At 45.4% G+C, this 20,447-nt stretch overlaps 1 protein-coding gene across 4 annotated transcripts in view; it reads right to left on the reverse strand.

Annotated features, from left to right (window-relative positions):
• The window catches only part of LOC137800168 (novel protein similar to vertebrate membrane associated guanylate kinase, WW and PDZ domain containing 1 (MAGI1)), a 38,211-nt gene continuing 17,764 nt past the window's right edge, over positions 1-20,447 (reverse strand). For 2 of the 4 annotated variants that reach the window (XM_068597216.1, XM_068597215.1), the window contains exons 4-17: positions 19,946-20,065; positions 18,253-18,426; positions 16,274-16,469; positions 15,481-15,551; positions 13,947-14,108; positions 12,809-13,337; positions 11,451-12,036; positions 10,860-10,923; positions 10,364-10,777; positions 5,092-5,292; positions 4,901-4,980; positions 4,624-4,770; positions 4,042-4,180; positions 1-3,111 (exon numbers count right to left, since the gene is read on the reverse strand). In XM_068597216.1, coding sequence (XP_068453317.1) covers positions 2,009-3,111; positions 4,042-4,180; positions 4,624-4,770; positions 4,901-4,980; positions 5,092-5,292; positions 10,364-10,777; positions 10,860-10,923; positions 11,451-12,036; positions 12,809-13,337; positions 13,947-14,108; positions 15,481-15,551; positions 16,274-16,469; positions 18,253-18,426; positions 19,946-20,065 — 3,986 coding nt within the window. In that variant the 3' untranslated portion in view covers positions 1-2,008. Of the gene's footprint in view, positions 3,112-3,594; positions 3,699-4,041; positions 4,181-4,623; positions 4,771-4,900; positions 4,981-5,091; positions 5,293-10,363; positions 10,778-10,859; positions 10,924-11,450; positions 12,037-12,808; positions 13,338-13,946; positions 14,109-15,480; positions 15,552-16,273; positions 16,470-18,252; positions 18,427-19,945; positions 20,066-20,447 lie in introns of all 4 variants that reach the window. The other 2 variants (XM_068597217.1, XM_068597218.1) reach the window with 2 other exon arrangements.

Genomic DNA, 20,447 nt, shown 5'->3' on the forward strand with positions numbered 1-20,447 from the left:
GAAATTAGTTCAGCAGTTTATTTGCAGTTTTATTAGAATGTGTTTACAGTTCGGCCATATAATCCCCCTGAAGGAAATTAAAGTCTAAAAAAAGAACATTAGCAAACGTTATAAAAGAAGTCTGACATATAGGCTACCAAGCTACTCATATGGTCACCGGCTGGGGAGGACAGTGTGTTGCATCCTTTACACTCGGCTGCACAGCGATGCAAACAAATGGACAAAGGGCACACCGAGCGATTCATTTTGGGTGATTCAGTTTAGGTGAAATCCGAAATTCACTTACAGCATCAACCTTAAGGTTTTCATGGGCTGGTAACAAACATCCGTAACAGTCTGTGTCTCCTAAAGCTGCCGTAAAGAATTCAACACAACATTGCTTTTTTTTTTTTTTTTAACGTTAAAATAATACAAATCCACTCTTTGTGTTATGAACACGGTGTCACTTTTGTAGCTTTTCTTCCTAATGGCTTATCTAGAGCAAAATATCTGAAAACCTGAGTATTTCAAGAAAGATAATTTCATAGAAAAATAACATCTCACAGTATCCATTCAGCCTGTTGAGCAAAACAAAGTGACATTAAGTGTTATTCAGCCTTCTTAGACGCAACACTGAGCTCAAATTCTGCAGAGGCTTATGATTATAATTGTTTCTGTGGACTTACAGTAAGGGCCTTTTGTTTTTTGGCATGCCTGGAATTATAAACGTCCTGCCCTGTACTCTCGCATTAGAGACCTCAGAGCTGGGGGCTTTTCACAGTAAGAAAAATCAGTAGTTATACGATAAAGTGGTTTATGTTACCAAGGCAATTGTACGTGGCACGATGGGCACAGCACTCTTTAGAAACTGCGTTATTGTTCTGACCCCACATACACAATATTAACAGTACTTGAAATATGCACACCCAGGATGCATATTTTTGGCATCTTTTGCTAACTTCTGAAGTAGGGTTCAACATACTCTAGCAGCATATTACAAAACATTCATGTATGAACAGGGCAGGTACAATATACTTCTTATAGTCTGTGTTTACATTTTGAGTCATCACAAAAGCTATATACCAATTTCACGTCATTTCTCATCACACAATTATAAATATGACTCGGTAGCTATTGTATGTAATATATAGATATACTGCAAATATTCATATATATATAGAGATATATATATATATATATATAGATATATAGTCTTATCACGCTGTATTACAATACAGTAATACAAATCAGGGCTCGGCTCCAGTTAGTAGAGTATTTACAATAGGTTCTGTTATTTATTTCTCTATACATATTTTTACAGGATATAGATTTGACACCTGCCGTCAAAAGGGATTTGCATTAACACAATCAAATATTCAGTTATATGGAACGTTACAACTCGACGCAGGTGTCCCCATAAGACGGAGAGGATATCGTACAGACGTGTCACACCGGTTCCTCTCGGAGCAGTCGGACGCGGCGCGGTGGAAACCGACGGCTGATAGTCAAAGACAAGTTGCATTATTATTGCTCGGTATCTTCATGAGGTATCAGTGAGTGTCGATGCAGTCTTTGTACAGCGGGAGAGGGGATTACAGATGCAGAGAGGTGAGTGAGAGACAGGAAGTAGGTTTCAACAGGATGTATGCACCTTGTCGTCATGGATATAACGAATGCTGCAAATGTAAAGAGAGGACCACAGGGCCTCGGACAAAAAACTAAAAAAAATGAACCGTTATTGTTGTTTCACCAGCACACAGCTTGTACCATGTTGCATAGCTTTACCATGTTGGGGTGTCAGTTACGAGTTAAAATGTGATTACATTTAATTTCAGCCGGCGGTCAGCTGTAAAAAGGCACAAAGAATATGACTTCATACTACTGTAGATATCAAAGTGACTGAGAGAAAACGTTGGTCGTGTGGGTATCTGCGGAAAAAACAAGTGGAGGTCTAACAGCGTGAGACTGATAGGATCTGATACTGTATCGCTCAGCTGCCGCACGCACGTTCTACTTCCTGTCCAAAATGTCACGAGACAGCGCTTCTCCCTCCTCCCCGTCCTGTCCGCCTCGCGGGGCTCCCGGCCCGCTGCGCGACCGGAGCCCCCCTCCGCTGGCTGGGCGTGAGCCAAGGGCCCGGGAGCACCGCGGCCGCCCGCCGCCCGCCGCCCTCTGCGGCGACGGCGGCCAGAGAAAGGCCCGAGATGCTGGCAGCGGACACGCTGCTGTCGGATTGGCTGCCTCCAGACGCTGACTCATCGTCCCCCAGCTGCTCTATGGACAGATTGGAGGTGAGGAAGGAGAAGGGCTTCCTCTGTGACGCCCGATCGGCCGCGGCGGCGCTCGGTAAAGGCCTCTCGACGCGCCGGCTCTGTGCATCATCGTCTTTCAGTTCCGTCTCTCTACTTTCGCCCCCGTCGTCGTCGTCGTCCCACGGCCTCTCCTGCTCCTCCTCTTTCCGCAGTCCCCTGTACTCTGCCGCCATGTCCCAGTTTTCTTCGCACTCCGCCTCCCAGTTTTGTTTGGGTCTGGGAGTCTTTTGGTTTGGACTCGGAATGGGTAAGAAAACGTCGTCTTCACTCTCGCCTCCCTCTGAACTGACTCTCTCCTCCGCCTTTTCTTCCACCTTTTCCTCCACAGCAGGCACCCCCTGCTCCTCCTCCTCATCGGGCCCTTCGGCCTCCGTCTTCCTCGCCCTCTCCTCACTTCGACTTTTCCTCTCTCTGCTTTTGCTCCTCCCTCTCGTCCTCTCTCTTTTCCTTCCCCTCTCTGTCCCTCTGTCTGTGTCACTATCATCATGATTTCTGAGGGCCCCTCTGGGTAAACTCTGAGACTCGATTTTCCTCCTCCTCCTCCTCCTGCTCTTGTCCCTGGCCTCCATAGACCTCTCTCCCAGCTCAGAGATGGGGCTTTGTAAACCAGAGCGTCCTTCTCCGTCCGAGGCCCGTCTCTGCCTGCTCCTTCCCGGCCTTTTCTCCTTCTCGAGTCCATTCGAAGACCTGCTCCTCCTCTTCTTCTTCCTCTCCTTCTCCTTGGAGCTGTGCCCCTTCCGCTCGGTGGAGTCTACTGCAGCCAAACCCTGCTCCTTGGGGTTATGCAGGAGGGAGCGGGAGGTGATTCGTCGCTCACGGCCTGGACACGCATCACACGGAGAGGAGGAGAAAACAGACTGAATACGCAGGTAAGAGAGAGAATAAACAAAAGCTCTGCAGAGGGAATTATATAATGTGTTATTAAAGGATTGGGGAATCCAGAAAGTTTTTTTCTGTTAGTGCATTTAAACAGCTTGTGTAACAACAGTGGTTTTTTTTCTATTTTAGTGCAACCTTCAGATTACCCTTCAGTAGAAATACAACACACATCTGATTCATTTATGCTCCACAATAGCACCATTCTCTTCGTTAAATAACTCGGTGCTCTGCGAAGCTGGCACAGATCTGAGAGAAACCGAATCGGGCAAGAAATCTGTCTAATATTGTACATTTCTACAGCATTAACCATCTCATAACGAGGAGGTCCACCACACAGGCTGTCGTGTGTTATTTGCTACAGGTCAAAGACAGCAGTGGTGACTGAATAGAGGAATGTAGAGAGACAGAAAATGGGAGAACTAACAGGAACCATTACCAACCGCGTATTCTCTGTCCGTCCAATGACATAGAAGCAAGGCTCGCCTAGCTTGGAGTTGGTCATGCATAGAGACAAACTGGAGAGCTCCACTGAGAGAGAGAGAGAGAGAGAGAGAGAGAAAGAGGAAGGACAGGAGCAGAAAGGAGAGAGTAATGTTTTGCAAGAAAGGGAAAAGCAAGTCGGGTCAAAGCCAGAGGGAAAATGTTAAAGGTAAACACCACAAAAGAAAAAGAAAGAATAAAAAGGTAGAAAGTTAAATGTTAGTGTCAGAGGAAAAGAAGAAGAAAGGAGATCACACACACCCAAGAAGATAAAAGCATCACATGCAAAAGACAAGTGTTTGAATATTCTGCATTTTAAATCAGATCTCTTCCATACATTCTCTGAACACTAGTTTGTAGCTTCCCTCAATCCCACCGTACTGCGCCTCACCGTAGTCGGGCACGTAGCCGTTTCCTCTCTTGAGGACCAGGTGGATGCGGTGACCTCCTCTGCGGATCTGCTCCACCGCCTGGCTGTGGGTCATCCCCGCCGTGCTGTCCCCGTTGATCTCCACCAGCTGATCGCTGACCTGCAGCCGCGAACGGAGCGCTCACAAGATTACCTTAAATACTGTATCGTGTTATCGTATTATACATGTGCAACAGCAAAGGATGCAGCAGACATTTTTGGACTCGTTTTTGAGAAAAACTTGTGATTTGAAACCACATTTTTAGGGATTTTAAGTGTCTTGCTTTTACACAAAAGTGTACCAAAACACACAGAAGAGCAGTATAGAGGTGCAGAATTGTCTTTATTTAAAAATATTTAGTATAGTCATTGATCAACAATTCATCAAATGTCCGTTGGAAGTTTGGCTGTGACTTATTTAAAAGAAAAGTTTGTTGTACAACCGCACATGCTCACACTCAGCAGTGTAAATAACAGTATTAAGATCGAGTTGATGAGTAGAAAGCAGAGTATACACACAGAGACAAATTGTAAATTGTAAAACGACACGGCGAACAGACACACCTGTATTTTGATGCTCCGTGAAGCCGGCCCCCCCTCCATCAGCCCCAGGACGTAGAGGCCCATGTTGTACTCGCTGCCCCCTCTGAGGCTGAAGCCGAAGCCCGACGGACCACGATCCAGGTCGACGCTGTAATACCTGGAGTCACGCTGGGAGACGAGAGCAGAGAGAGCAGAGAGAGGAAAGAGGACTGCTTAGCATCACAGCAGGGGATGTTATACGCGGGCGGTGGATGAGATGAGCTCCAGCGGACTCTGTTAATCGTGGCGCCGCCCTCACCTTCGGACGGGACGACCTCTGACCCTTACGGTTTCTGTGACTGGAGTCGAACTCATTGGTTTCCGAAAGGCTTGTGGAATCTGAAAAAAAAAAGAAAAAAGATGACGATAGAAGTTGATAGAGTACGAGTCAAGAACCAGGCCGTGTGTTTGTGTGTGTCTCCTGGACGCTTGTGTGTGTGTGTGCTTTACAGGTGCTGGGACGGGGGACGATGGTGAGGCGCAGGGTGTTTCCCGCCCGGCGGAGGATCTGAGCAAGTTCCCGATGAGGCAGCGTCACCACCGGGCGGCCCTCAACGGCCTCGAGTCGATCTCCGGGCCGGATCTGACCGCTCTTGGCCGCCGGGCTGCTTCGACGTACCGTCACGAACCGGTGAGGGAGAAGTGAAGCCGCTGAAGAGAGACAGAAATTAAACAGTTTAATGTTACCATGAATGAGCTTGAGATACTTGTTGAGCAGTTCAAGTAAAGTTGAAGAAGGTACATCGAGCAAGACTCCAAACTTTTCTTTTAACTGAAGGCAGGAAGTAATACGTGGGGTCAAATGTAAATACATTTAAAAGCGAGGAAGATTTATTTCACGGCTGTGTCTGCCAACATTCCTTAAATAAGCCACAATTAAGCTTTGGAGCGTTTTTGGCAGGGTTTACTTTATGAATTACTTCCCACAGAGGCCTTTCTTTACACCTCACCCACTGTCTCCTTGAAACAGTCTCCTCTCATCCTCCGCCTTCCCTTTTATCAACCCATCTTTCCATCCGCTGACACACTAGGAACTGTGTTTTTTACTGTTTCAATGATTTGTCTTCTTTGCTCCAGGACAAACTGCGATGGAACGCCATCTTTCCAGCAATTTTCTCCTGTGCCGGATCTGTCAAACTGCACAGACTTTTATATATTTACACTTTGGCTTACACAGCGTCAGTGACTGTTATGCTCAGCTCTTCTGAAGATCCACAAACTTGCAATATGTCCGCATCAGTATGCCTTCAGCATACAAAACAAAAACACACGCAGCAATATTGAGTTCTTTCTGCTGGTACCACAAAATCTTTCTCCTCTGTGTGGGAAAACTCTGTCCGTCGTCTCTACAGCCTCTACACACCTGCTTAAACACAGCACATGTCCCTCCTGGAAATATATTCAACACAGGAGAGCCTCGCTGAGTTCACAGACGATGTGCGAGTGTCCCCTGTCCTCCTGTTGGATCCAACTGACCTCTGAATGGAAGCGTACGTGTAAAATGGGAGGCGGGACAATTAGCAGCATGTATCAGGAACTCAATTTGTCTTATCTTCAGTACGGAGAGATCGCTCACAATTAAGCTGGATTTTGAAGTTGATGAGAAACATATTGAGCAGCCTAAAAATAAATGGGCTTCAATTAATCTTTTGCGCCAACTAAAAAGCTTCTTAGACTTTTTAGCCGGACCGTCTGTCTCCCTCGACTTTGACGTCTAAATCTGTTCCTCTGTCTGTATCCTATCACTCTTGATTGCTCTCGCCCCGACCCTTCTCTGAGGGTGCACTGTGCTTTGGTGACAGCTGGCCCCTCTAGAGGCTTGCCAGTGGCCTTATGTAACCCATAAGAGCAGCATGAACATTTTGAGACTCCCATTCAGCTGAGGTACATCGCTCTCAGGGTGAAACTGGCGTGTCGAAAACTATTTTAATGCTGCGCCCATGAAATCTAAATTCCTAAAGAATCTGTGGTAAAAGTGGATATGTCACATTCAAATGGTGATCCGGCTAAAAAAAAAAAAAGGTACAGCCTAAAATTCTGCATCCAGAGAGACACATCTGCAATCTGGGCCTAATCTGGGTGACCCAGGCAGAAACGGCAATCAGGTCAAATCAAAGCCAAGGCAGCTTTGCGAATAGTCTTCTTATCATGCATAATACATCGGGCCAACATCCAGTCGCCAAACACATGAATACACGTGCAACGGCCCATGCTCACACACACACACACACACACATACACACACAGCACCATTGTGCACACACACTCTGACTCACACGCAGAGGAATTGGGACAGATGTACACACAGGCACAAGCTTAAACTACACACAGATGCATCCAAATGCTCTGCTTTTTTTAAATTTTGTATCGTAGTGTCTTTTCCTCTGGCTCTGCATGTTCTCCTGTCCAGAGTAATCCCACTGCAGTATGCCCAGCAGTCAGCCAGCCCCTGACGCTCTGCACTGATCACTGCTCAGGAGTGGGAGCTGCCCCCCCCCCTCCTAACCACCTCCTCCCCTCCCCGCCATCGTAAAAAAAATCCCCCTCTGCAGCCCAGATGCATCAAGCCGGTGCAGACGTCCCCACAGCAGCCTGAAAGATGCCCGGCTCATGTAGACCGGAGACTGTGGAGAGTGCTGATGATCTTAAGAGAGGTTGTTCATACAAGTAGTGTATGTGCAGGGTGGTTAATGCTATACTCAGCACTATTAATACTCATCAGTTAAACCCATTCATTTTGCTGCCTGTGCAGCTCACTAATGGCTCTAATGCACAGATCACCACATCGTGTCGTGGGCTGCTTTAAAAGCCTGGCTGGGTTAAAAATATCTTAAATGCCCTTTTTCGCGTGTTGTCGTCTCTGCAGTCATCATCCAGTATAGCTGTAAAAAAAAAAAAGAAGAGAAATAACCGCAATACATATAGATGACAACGTTAGTTCAGATCAGCCGCCTGACGTCTACAACATGTGAGCCCGTGCATCTAACTTTCAGACGGCCCGAGTCGACGTCTGACGAGCAAACTTTAGCCTGCAACACAGAATTACAACATGTCTCTCGTGCACACACTTGAAATACTGCAGCAAACCAGTACCCCCCTACCCCTCCCCTCTTTTTTTGTAAACATGAAATGAAAAGTGGAACAAATAATTACGTTTAGACTCCTTCACAGTTTTCAAAGCAGACTGTAGTCTCTCCAGCATGGCTGTTTGATTAGCATTCACAAGAAAGGAAAAAGAAGAAGAAAAAAAAATCCTAAATTCCTTTTTTCAGGCAGCTTGGAGGTGTTGATGTTCACACGCAACGGCCAACAGGAGCTACAACACAGTTTTGCTGTCCCCCTCTGTTGCTCCTCTGCGAGGGAAATGTTAAGCGTGGTTTTTCTCCTGAGCATTCAGAGAGCAACGGAGAGGAAGGTGGGAGGGCGAGAGAGAGAGAGAGAGAGAGAGAGAGAGAGAGAGAGAGAGAGAGAGAGAGAGAGAGAGAGAGAGAGGGAGAAAGAGAGAGGGGGAGAGTTTTAATCTTTTCAAAAAACCAGACTGGACGCTTTTACTGCAGAGTAAAGGGGTGTGAGAGAGGGAGAGAGGGAGAGAGGGAGAAAGGGAGAGGGGATGAGAGGGTGGATGCCTGTGAGGAAGATAAGAACGATGGCTGAAGGCTGATGAGAGGAAGAGGAAGAAAGAGATAGGAAGGGGAAATTATAGATAAGGGCAGATAAGGAGAGACAGGGACTTCTTTCTGTGACATGACAGGAGTGAAAATGGAGGGGAGAATGAGGACAGAGTGGAAGTTTAAAGGAGGAAGGGACGGATGGAGGGATGGAGGGATGGAGGGAGGGTCTCCAAACTGCAGAGACAGGTGCACCGACAACCTTTATCTCACCATGAAAACAACAACTGTGTGTTCACTCGGGCCCGCGAAGCAAATTGAACTGCATCAAACTCGAAACAGAGGGCAGCCAATGCAACACATAAGAGAGAGAGAGAGAGAGAGAGAGAGAGAGAGAGAGAGAGAGAGAGAGAGAGAGAGAGAGAGAGAGAGAGAGAGAGAGAGAGAGAGGTAATACGTCATGGGGATGCGGCGGTTAACCGGCTATTCATAAGCACTACACTCAAAGCTAATCAGGGCAGGATGTGTTCGCTTCCCAGACAGACCATAAACAAGCCTCAATGTGCTGTCAGGTCAGAGCGGATGGAGAAACAGAGGGAGAACGTTTTAGCTATAAAAAAAAAAGAGAGCATGGCTATATTTAACACCTGAGAGCTTATTTCAGGGATATTTTGACATTTGGGGGAATACGCTAATTCGCTTCCTTGCTAACAGGTAGATGAAAATATCTAAACCAATCACATGTCAGTACAATACCTACAGCGAGGAAACACCTGTGAACCTCACTACTTGACACTTGTTTCTAATTTGTTTAATTGGGAAACAAACTATTAAATGTACATGTCGTGGTTTTACGAGGGGTCATGTGCAGTGACTTCCTGGATGCTGGTTGAATGAATGCACGTTGACGAACACCAAACTTCTGCAACTACTACAACCTCCGAAGAGCTCATCCATGTTGCATTTAATGCTGAACGGAGCGTCCGGTTTGTGGACCTCCAAGTTGTGTCTCCCGGGTACGAGAAAAGAAGAGGATAGACGGAGAAGAGGAGGCAAAAAATGAGAAAAAGAAGGAAATAAGAGACGAGGAAGAGGAGAGAAGAAGAGTCGAGGCGTTCCACGGCATCAAACACGCACTCATTGGTTTGCAGTGCGAAGTGGTCATGATGGGAGTCAATACTCTCTGCTTATATATAATACTGCTGTAAAACGGTGTGATTGTGCTCTCAAGTTTGGGAGAGAGTCACTGACCCAAACAAGGGAGTGTCTCTGGGTTTTATTCATGAGTGTGGTTAGACGTGTGACTGGAAATGGACAGGCGGTGTCACCAGTGACGTTATGGTGAAGCCTGGAAGACTCTAAATGTACCAGTCCATCTACTTTCAGACCTTTGCCTACAGTCATGATCTTTGGGTGTAAGTATGTGAAGCGGCCGACATGAGCTTCCTCCGTAAAGGTGGCTGGACTCAGCCTTAGAGAAGGTGTGAGGAGCTCAGACATCCAGAGGGCGCTCGGAGTAGAAACACGAGGAGTTTCCCAGGCACAGACAACTGGTAAAAGGCCAGGACGTGGTGAAAGAAATATATCTCATCTGGCCTGGTTGAGACTTGGTGGCCCCTAAAGGAAGAGCTGGAAAACATTTCTGGAGGAGGAGGAACTCCTGGAATACCTTGCGATGCATCCTGCCCCAGCGAAGCGGGAAGATAATGTATGGACGCATGGTGGAAACAAACAAATGAGTCATTATGTCGCTAAAAGTGAACCAGTCCTTGACAACAGTAGATGCCAAAACAGATTTCCTTCAACAAGTCAACCTGGGGTAAAAAACACAACAACACGTTTTAAGAAAAGGGTTGATGATGCACCATGACTCATCTGGTGGCACGAGGCCAACTGGCCACGGTGACCACTTTATAATCTGTAATCACCTAATGGTGCATCCGTCCACAAGGGCATACGAATGAAACACGTTTCCCTGGGCAGGTAACCAAATGGTTTGTACTGCTGCGTCAGGGCTGTCCGCTTCTACGACAGGTCAATAAATATAGCTTCCAACATGAAGCAGTGGTCGATTCACATCTTGCACAGTGTGACGCGTCACCGCCGGCTCTCACCTTTTCCATCCTCCACATCCTGAGAGGCAACGACGAACCCGAAGCCTTCCCCGGGCTTCCTCCTCAGCTCCACGTCGAACCCTCGCAGCGGGCGAGTTGGTTCACCGCCCTGCCTCTCCGGACCCGAGGCGGGCCCCGTGACGGCGGCCGCCTCGTCCTCCAGGCCGGTGTTGATCCAGTCTTTGGGTTCCATCGTCAGGGTCACGGGAATGGACTCCAGGAAACTGGTGCTCTGGATCAGCGAGGAGCGCATCGGCGCCGGGGAGGGAGGGTTGCTGATGGAGGTGCGCGGCACGGGCAGCGCTTCTGGCAGCAGGGAGGAGAAGTCCGAACCCACAGGTGGAGGAGGGGGGCGGAGGAGAGGCGGGGGGAGCCTCCGATGAGAACCGGGGGAGATGGTTGAGTGGTAGATGCCTGATGATGACAGAGAAACGAACCGTGAGATGTGTACTTGTTTATTACAACAGTGACTGTGCAGCGAATGTGAATCGTTCACCTCCTCTGTAAATCAACAAGATGACTTCCGCTTGTTTGGTGTGTTCCTGCAGAACTGTTTGTACCTGTCAACAAACATACGAACGTACATGGTGACTCATTTGCAGATTCTTTGGCTATACTTGACACCTTTACAGACAGTGTTTGTTTCTTAAACTCATGAAGAAAATAAGAAAATAATGTATCTCAGAATTCTGATTATTTTTGAGACTTTTTCTCACTTTTTTTTTTTTAAATACGGTATAAATGGAACTGGGAAGAAAATAAATCACACAATTAAACTCATTAAAACTCCTTATAACAGCTTCCTAACCCTAACTCCTAACCCTAAATAATAACCTCTAACCCCTAACCCTAAACAATAACCTCTAACCCCTAACCCTAACGCTAAACCCTAAACCTAACCCTTTTACTTCTTTTTATTTTAAATAGTGTATAAATGGAACTGAGAAGAAAACAAATCACACAATTAAGCCCATTAAAACTCCTTATAACAAGAGGTGGCTAGAAGGCCAGGAACCACTGTTTCAACACATCAACTATGAATCTCGTGGCGTTCACGTTACTTCGCTCCCATACAGTTCTCTATTACCTGTGCAAAACTAAGACTCTGCACATCTGCTCCGTTGATTTTGACAATAGCGTCCCCTGGCTGCAGGGAGTTGCACTGCCTCCGGTCCCAGACTCTTTTCACTATCGTCATCCGGCCTCCCGGACCGCCGGCTGTCACGCTGAAGCCGAGTCCTTGGTCTCCTTGGGTCTGGGCCAAGGCCACTGGCACCAGCTCCCCTCCGCTGAAGCTGCCAACGCCGCTGCCCATGCTCATCGCCCCGGGGGAGGACACGCTGCTCGGGCTGGCGGTGGGGCTGGTGCTGGCTTGGAAACTGTTGAAGCCGAGGTGGTGGTGGTGGTGGTGGTGGTGGTTGTGGCGGGGGCTCTCGGGGGTGGGAGGTCTGAGGTGGTTTGAGGTATTCAGCGGTCTGAAGAGGCGGGAGTGAGCGCTGTAGGGGACGCCCGAGGAGGAGGAGGGCCTCCTGGGAGACTGAGGCAGGGGAAGCCGGGACCCCGACAGGGTGCAGGTGGACAGGTCGCTCTCAGACGACTTGAATGTGCCGTAACGGTAAGGATGAGGGGGCGTTGAGAGGGAGTTGTTGTTGTGATTACGGATCATTGACGCCCTGAGGAAAAAGACAAGAAGAGACAAAATGCAACTCATAATTATCTCCGCTATCCGCTCATCATTTCGTCTCTAAAATGTCAAAAAAAGATTATTTCATTGACTATCGGATATGACACAAATGACCCCGTCTTCACATTTGAGAAGCTGGAACTATTTCATATTTTGGGAATTTTGACACCGATTATTTAAATACCAAATCAGTTGCTTTGCCTGTACTGTATGACACTATAATTACGTAAATAAAAGATCATCAGGGATCATCTGCACCTGCCAAATACAGATATTGTTTTTGTAGAAGATTTCTTTTCTCATTATTTGAATAAAAGAAAACTAGTAAAACATTACCAGATCAGAAACTATCGGTGGGGATTTAAAAAAAAAAATATTTTCTTTTTTTTTTAACATTTATTTCTTTTAATTTACTTTATTTTTGTTGGTCGGGGAGAGAGTTTGTTTACAAGAAGAATGATACTGTTGATTTGAATGCTTGTGGTAGAGGGGGGAGGATGTTAAATGTATCACGATTGCACTGTATTTTTGTGTACTTTAATAAAAGAATTAATATCAGTAGTTATTGGTTAAATCTCAGAGCTCATTTCCTTCCATGTCTGACTTGGAAACACTGCCTTTTAAATTGCCGGTCAATTTAAAAAATGTATTTAAATGTAAACTATTAAAGTCACTGCAATCAGCTGCTGGTTGTTTGAATTCACAACTTCCACACAACAATACAAACATAATCTCCTTTGTGCTCTCTGTGCCGGTGTTACCTGTGTGATCCAATGGCAGAAACAACCTCACTGTCACTCTGGCTGGCGAGCGTCGGGTCAAAAGACTGCAGCCGGGCCAAACTTCTCAGCGAGCGAGGGGGACGCACCGGCGGAGGAGAGGCCGCGTTGCTCATGCTGGAGCGTCTGTGTGAGGGCGACTGTCTGGTGGCGAAAGACGTGGCGTTTCCGTTGGCGTCCAGAGTCACCCCGGGTTCCATGTAGCTCCCGTGACCGTGGACCCCGTTGTAGTTGAAGTGGTGGCCGTGGTGGGCGGTGGGTGTCGGGAGGCGAGGTAGTTGGTGGAGCGGCTGCGGCTGGGTGGTGGTGGGCGGCCGGATCGGGTCCCCGCTGTCCAGTAGCGTCGGCGCCGGCTGCTTGGGACAACCATCGGGGTTGTAGAGCATGGGATACCCTCGTCTCACCTCTACGTCCACGCTGTGGCCCACAGGGACCGACTTGAGCATCTCTACCACCTCTTTGTGAGACACTCCCAACACACACACGTCATTGATGTACACCAGGATGTCCGCTATTAAAGACGAAAAAAAAAGAGCATGTAGCGAGAGATATCGAGACTTTTAATACGTTGCATTTTAAATCATCTGCAGCGAAATGACACACTTTTAGTCAGTTTTCTTTTTTTGTTGTTGACCATTTTCATATGCTTGAGTGTGCAGATAAATGTAGTTTGCAAATGAAACACAGTCTGTGTGTTTTGTGTGGGTGTGGACTAATCCAAGCAACTAATCCCCCTAAACCTATTAACCGATATGAACTAGATCAGCCCCTGCTGAGGCAGCTTGTGCTGTGGCTTCCTGGAGTGGTAATATCTGCCTGCATGGGTGTGTGTGTGTGTGTGGGTGGGTGAAGGGGATGTGTATGTTACATATGCGTGTGTTATGATAGCTTGACATTGAGGATTAAGGATTGATTGTGATATTCCCTTTCTGCAGGAGATCAGAATCCCAACGATTGGAAACAGAAGTATTGAGATGTTAAAACACACCGCTGATCACAATGTTTAGTTTATACTTTTTTACAAGATTCAAGATCCCCGTTGGTATCCTCTCACACACCTGTTTTACATTTCAGTTAGCTTTCTCATGCAGTACTTGATCCTAACTCAAGGCATTTATACCTGTTTTGAGTGCTGAGGGTCCGCTTGCAGTCACGCTGTAGACCTGGAGGAACTCTCTTGGCCTGCTGCCCCCAACAATATTGAAGCCAAACCCTCTGGAGCCCTTGATCAAGTGTGTGTGCACATGGAAACCCCTGAGCTCCCCAGGCTGGTCTGTGAACCCTGTTGGTAACCGGAAATATACAGAGACAAAGAGAGAGAGAGAGGATGAGATATTGATGATGGTTAACTACAAGGAAACATTGTTAAAGTCTATAAAGTCTTCACGAGGGAAATCAGAGAAAGAGATGAGTGATACTTCATTTAATATGTATTGCACTGTTGTTGTTGTTGTTGTTGTTGTCGTTGATTGTTGATTGTCTCGTCTAATGTCTAATGTTATGCACCTTCCGCCAAGGAAAGAAATCCTCATTTGTGTAAACATACCCGGCAAACAAATGGTTCTGATTCTGATAACAGTTTATCAACCTCGACATCATTTCGTGCACTTTACTTTAACTTACCTTTAACTCAACTTTGCTTACCTTTACTCTTATTATTGTTATAATTATTGATCGTTACCCCTTTATTTCTCATTTTTTTAATTGCGTCGCTAATTATTTACTTCATAATTACTGCACCTTATTTATTTACTTACTTATTACTTGTTCTTATCCAAATGTTATTTTATACTTTCTCTTGTATAGTTAAATGTTCTTTGTTGTTGCTGCTCTTGTTGTGTGTGTGTGTGTGTGTGTGTGTGTTTACGCGACTCAGTGATGCGAAGTGACGATTGCCAGATGGCTTTTAATAAAAAAAACAGTACCTATAAATAAGCAGACATGCACACAAATCCAAGTGTTTGGTGGAAAGATTGCATTAAAAGCAGAATGCATTACAGACTCTTTCAAATCATCCGTGTAATCCACTAGTTTGACCCAACTCGGCACTGCGATGTGGGATTTTTATTTACTGTTTAGGCTCACGATTCTATTTTATCGCTCTTATCTTAGCCCTGTGTTTGTTAAGTGGAGCATCAGTCTTTTTATGTTGCATAAATTCAAACACTCTGGCTATAATGGGGATTATAACACCTTCTGCTGGTGGGGGAAGTGTACTGCACTTTACAGGGACAAGCAGGAATCACAGCACTGGAACAGATGGCTTCCTTACAATTTGCAATCAGCCGTGTCAGTCAGACATCAAAAAGTAGATTATGCCCTTGTTCTTTTAACAGCAAATCATGTGACCAAATTATAAAAATTAAGTTGCCAGTCACGTGCCATCCACGTGTCGACGCCGCCAGACACAGCAGCGAGTCTGGCTCTTTGCCAGCAGCGCCGAGCTTTAGGCCTTAATCACTTACACGTCTCCGTTCAGCTAAAAAGCTCATTCCATCTCATTTGACTCGAACAGGCTGGCTCTGTCTGTGACTTCCGTTTCATTCTTGATAAATATGGATGCGTCACTCAGGCTGTTCAACAGTTAAATGTGCCATTTACAAGTGTTGCAATAATTACATCCGTAAAAGAAAGAAACAAACAAAGAGGCTCACACTCGTTTTTGTAGACGGTCTCCCTGCTTGAGCCTCGAGGACTCTGCCAGTTCGTCCTCTTCGGGTTGCGGCTTGAAGAGACAAAGAAAAACAGAAGAACCAAAGAAAAGATTCCCTCTTCAGAAACATAATAGTTTCGGATATAATTCGAGAGCAATGGAACTCATCACACGTTGAACAGAGATTCGTTACAGAGCAACTTTGCTGTTTAAAGGAATAGCTGTACATTATTTGGATACGCACATTCGCTACAGATAAGAAGATTGATTAGCTTAGCTTAGCATAGACACTTTCAATCAGAACCTTTAATGATCTGTAACAAAAAAAGGCTGTGTCTTTTTCATACTGAGAAGCAAAAACAATAAATTATGTGAATTCATGGTCTTGTGCCAAAGTTTGTTTCCCTTTCGAACAGTGTTTCCTGTACTGTTGACCCCCGTGTTTAGGGTTAGCACTGAGGTTATAATCACAGAAGTTGGTGTGGAAACAGACTCAGAGCGGCTGGATGTGACGACTGTGAAACCAGAGCGTGTTGTTTTTGCACTTTCAGATTTAACAAACATATATAACGTCTTAAATCAGTGAGCTTTAGAGGTGCCATGTCATCCCTTCAGACAGAGCCATGGTAGCTGTTTCCCATTTGTCTTGAAGCTAAGATAAGCTAACCAGCTCGTGGCTTCAGCTTCACACTCAGCAGTATTGATTTTTGGTCTAACTCTTTGCGGGAAATGAGCTCATTCCAGGAAATGCTGAACTATTCCTGAAAGTTTGAGAAGACCAGGCAAATACTCACTCTATGTAGTGAGGCTCTCCTGTGTCACTGAAGGCCTGCTCCCAGTGGTCAGGCATCACGCCTCTCACCCTGGCGCCGCTTCTGCTGCCGATGACCCCGTTCTCTACCACGCGGCCATCCCCGCTGCTGGATGCCCGAGGCCGCCCGGGGGACCGATGGCTGGTAGGGATGCTGCTGCTAACACCTGCAGAGCCTCCTGTAATTACGGAGACAAGAAGAATGAGCGCTACAAATCTGAATTGAACAGCGGATATATATATATATATATATATATATATATATATATATATATATATATATATATATATATATATATATATATAATATATGTATATATTATGTCACAGATACAGGAGGTGAACAATGTTTCTCCTGCTATCTGTAACAACGTCATGCAGGCAGTTCAATGTCGGGCAAAAAGCCCTGAGGTCGGCATCTCTGCCGGCTTTGTCCTCCCTCTAAGGAGGCGGAGTGAGTGTGTGACCATGCATACCACACTACCAGAAAAATAAGCAGTTTTTGTTTGGGGGGGGGGGGGCTCGCTGTCCTTGTCGCTGTCCTTCAGGTGTGAGCTCCAGCATGGATCTGAGAGACGTGTAGGACATAACATGGGGTGTCCTGCGTCCCCGCTGTACTCGACAAGTGCTGCCAAACCCATCCGCCCACATGGTATCGCTTCAGAAGATGACTCAGCAGAGGTCAGGCGGTTGGACGGCTTTCTCAAACTCATAAATTTCACTCCTCCAATCCAGGCCGCCTGCTGCCCTACCTGCCTGTTTAGAGCGTGTCTCTAACAATCTGGATCTCTGCCTGCCTGCTTTTCTCACCTCCTACTCTGCCTGCCTCTCCCTTATCTGCTGTACCATTCTGGCTCCCTGCCGGCACCTTTTTCTAACACTCAGCCTCCCTACCTGCCCGCCTCCCTCGCCACCCTATGTCGCTGCCTCGCTCCCTCACCTTAACACACCTAATCTCATACTCGCCTTCTGTTCAGCTTGTGTGTTCTGGATTCTTGTTGCCATCCTCTCCAACACTGCCCTCATGATTTTATCTGCATGGATGATGTAATTAACAGTGGCTGAAATTGCAGTTTTGCAGGTACTTGTACTGTAGTTCAGTACTTCTATCTTAAGCGATGCCATGAAATAAAATATTGTTCTGGTTTTTGACTGATGTCTATGATCTCTTTACCAGTAGTCTACCGTCATTGAGACATTACCGCTCTTAACACCTCAGATGTTTGTGTCTTTAAGAACTATTAAGGCCCAAATGGGTCAAATTAATAAATATTTCACTAAAAGACAAAGAAAAGTTGGCAAAATGAACACACATTTTGTAGCACAGCATTGCTTTTTCTTCTTTCTAACCCCTTCAATCATCACCATGACCCCTTTCTGATCCACCTTTGAGGGAACTTAATGACCATGTTAGGGACTAAACAACAGTCGCAGGGGACATATTATATTAATACTTTTACTTGAATAAAGTACTTGAATACGTCTTCGACCACTGGTGATTAAGATGCTTTTTTCACACTTCTAACATAATAAGCCATGTCTGGTAGGAATAGGAAAAGTAAAAAAGCATCAGTCATGACCGTGTTAAGGCTATTCCAGTGGCAAGTGAGATTTAATCCAAACTCTTTCTGCCTCCTTGTCACGTGACTTTCCCCACCTCCTTGTGTGTACACTTGCCTATCTGCTTACCTCCTTGCCTGCTCAGCCTGACCTTCCTTTGGAGGTGATCCAGCAATCGATGAGGCCACAGCCCATTGAGAGTTCAGAGCATACTAATCGTGATAATGATTGATTCATTTGGGTATCAGAGACTGGAGCTATAGATAGAGGGGCGATGCAGTATTTAGCTGCTGGCTAGTGTGCAGGGCTTAAGAGATTCGTTCATATAGGGTTGAAAAAGGGTCCTGATGACTATGAAATACTCCACTATTAATCATATGCACTATGTTTAGATGTACTTGCCTGACAGACCGGAGTCTTCCTCACTGTTCTCGCCGTCCTCTGCCGTCTTCTCCAGGTTGCTGAGTGATTTGCTGCGTGTGCGGAAGTTTCTGAGCAGGTTGCGGTGTTCCTGGTAGGTGATGGGGGGGCTCTCCGCACTGATGTGAACGGGCCGAGGTGTGCCGTAGTAATTACCTGAGGCACAAAAGGTCAGAAGGAGAAAGGCGTCTTCAGAAATGACGTTGCGATTTAATGAACACGGCAAACTGTAAAATTGTGTTTTTAATGTAATATCTATTGACATGAAACAAAGTGTTACAACGTACAATATAATATACAAAGCAACAGCAATTACATGTTACTCAGTTCCATTGTGAAGTGAGATTAAATATTTCATCTTTAGATATTCAGGAGCAGGGTGGGTTCACATCAGTATGCACACAAACAGCACATACTACACGCGTGTATGTATGTGCATTATGTCTCCCCTGAGAACATCTACTGTTTATATATATATATATATATATATATATATTCCCAGTTCTAGCCATCTGCTCCAGGAACTAAAGAAGAAATGAAATTACCTCCATGCCTCCGTTTGGTGCATGGAGATCTGAATGGGTTGAGGGGAAACATTAGATTACTGAACTCCACAACAAGGTCACCAGCCGTCACCATTTACTGCGGTTTCTGCAGGCTACTGCGCGCACAATGCTGCAGATAATCCTGTTTGCTTTGCTGTAGCGTCGTGTCTGTCAATGTTGCCAGGAAGGCATGTCAGAATGACATTTATTGCCCCCCATTAAACTCTGAATATGATTGACGCTAATGTATGGAGGCTTAATAATCAGAGGCATAAACGCTAGACTGGCTCTGTTCAAATGTAACAGTGTAGGCTACTTACTTTGAGGCGGAAAGTTAGTAAACCTCTCCCCCTAAATCTGAGGCGAGAGCATTGATGCTATGGAACAATGTTTTTGAAGGTCTCATCACTGTTAGCTGTTATCAGTTAACGTTAGTTTTAGAAAAAAACAACATTTTAACTACTTCAACTTTGACACATTACAGTTTAAGCTAACTATCTCAACTGTTTATCAAATTGCTTTTAGCTATTTAAAGCTAACTATTTCAACTGTTTATCTAATTACTTTTAGCTATTTTAAGCTAACTAGTTCAACTGTTTATTGCTTTGAGCTATTTTAAGCTAACTATTTTAACTGTTTAGCTATCACCTTGAGCTATTAACTGTTTATCTAAAATTGGGGGGGATTTTTGCAACTGTACCACATGATTGAATTGTTTCTGAACATCTTAAATGGTTATAACGGCTGTTGGATTAATGCTGTTTACCTTTTCTTGATGTGGCGTAATTGTTGCCGTTGCATCCGCCATTTTTTCTCTTCTGTGAAATGTCCTAATTCACACATAATGCATTTGTCTTACAGTTGTCACTCATATAGAAGCTTTATGCGACAGGTTAATTTAAGTCTAAATATAGTTTGATTTAAAGCTATATTTAAGATAACGTTTAGGTATATGTATAAGAAATTGGCCTCTGTAGTATTCATCGCTCCAAGATTAACAGACAACCAGCAAAGACGGCAAGAGGTTTCTATCCAGGACACAGAATGACACTTGTGAACCCACAACTGGATATTTTTACCCTTTTTTTAATGCATTGAAACATGATTTAGGCCCGATGAGTCGACCTCACCTTTGAACTTTCCACTCTCAAGAAGCGCTCCCAACTCCTCCAAGGAGAAGAACTCCTCTATGGAGACAAAGTTGTAGTCTACGCCTGAGATTTCCCCATCTTTAGGCTGCCTGGTTGTACCTATGAGAGGCGGACAACAAGATATATTATGTCACACATCTGAGCCACGAAGATAGAAATACTGCTTGCTCAAGCATGGATGACATGTCAATTAATCACCTAGTTTTCCTCTCATCGCGGGTCATTAATCTTTATTTAGTATTTAAATAAAACAACAACGCAGCAAACTATAAATAGTCCCCAGCATTACAGGTTGACAAATTATCCAGAAATAGTCCAACACAAAGCAACTACCCCATGGATCCCTTCTGGTTTTATCTGAAGTTATAAATGTTCTTGAAAGGAGTTAACTAATTGTATTTCAGCATTATTTGATGATAATGATTAAGAAGTGACCTCTTTAATTACAGCATTTGGTTCTTGGTGTTATGTCAGTCGCATG

This window comes from Clinocottus analis, unplaced genomic scaffold (assembly GCF_023055335.1).
Source record: "Clinocottus analis isolate CAN_PGR_092001 unplaced genomic scaffold, fCliAna1.0.p SCAF_4, whole genome shotgun sequence".
NCBI lineage: Eukaryota > Metazoa > Chordata > Actinopteri > Perciformes > Cottidae > Clinocottus > Clinocottus analis.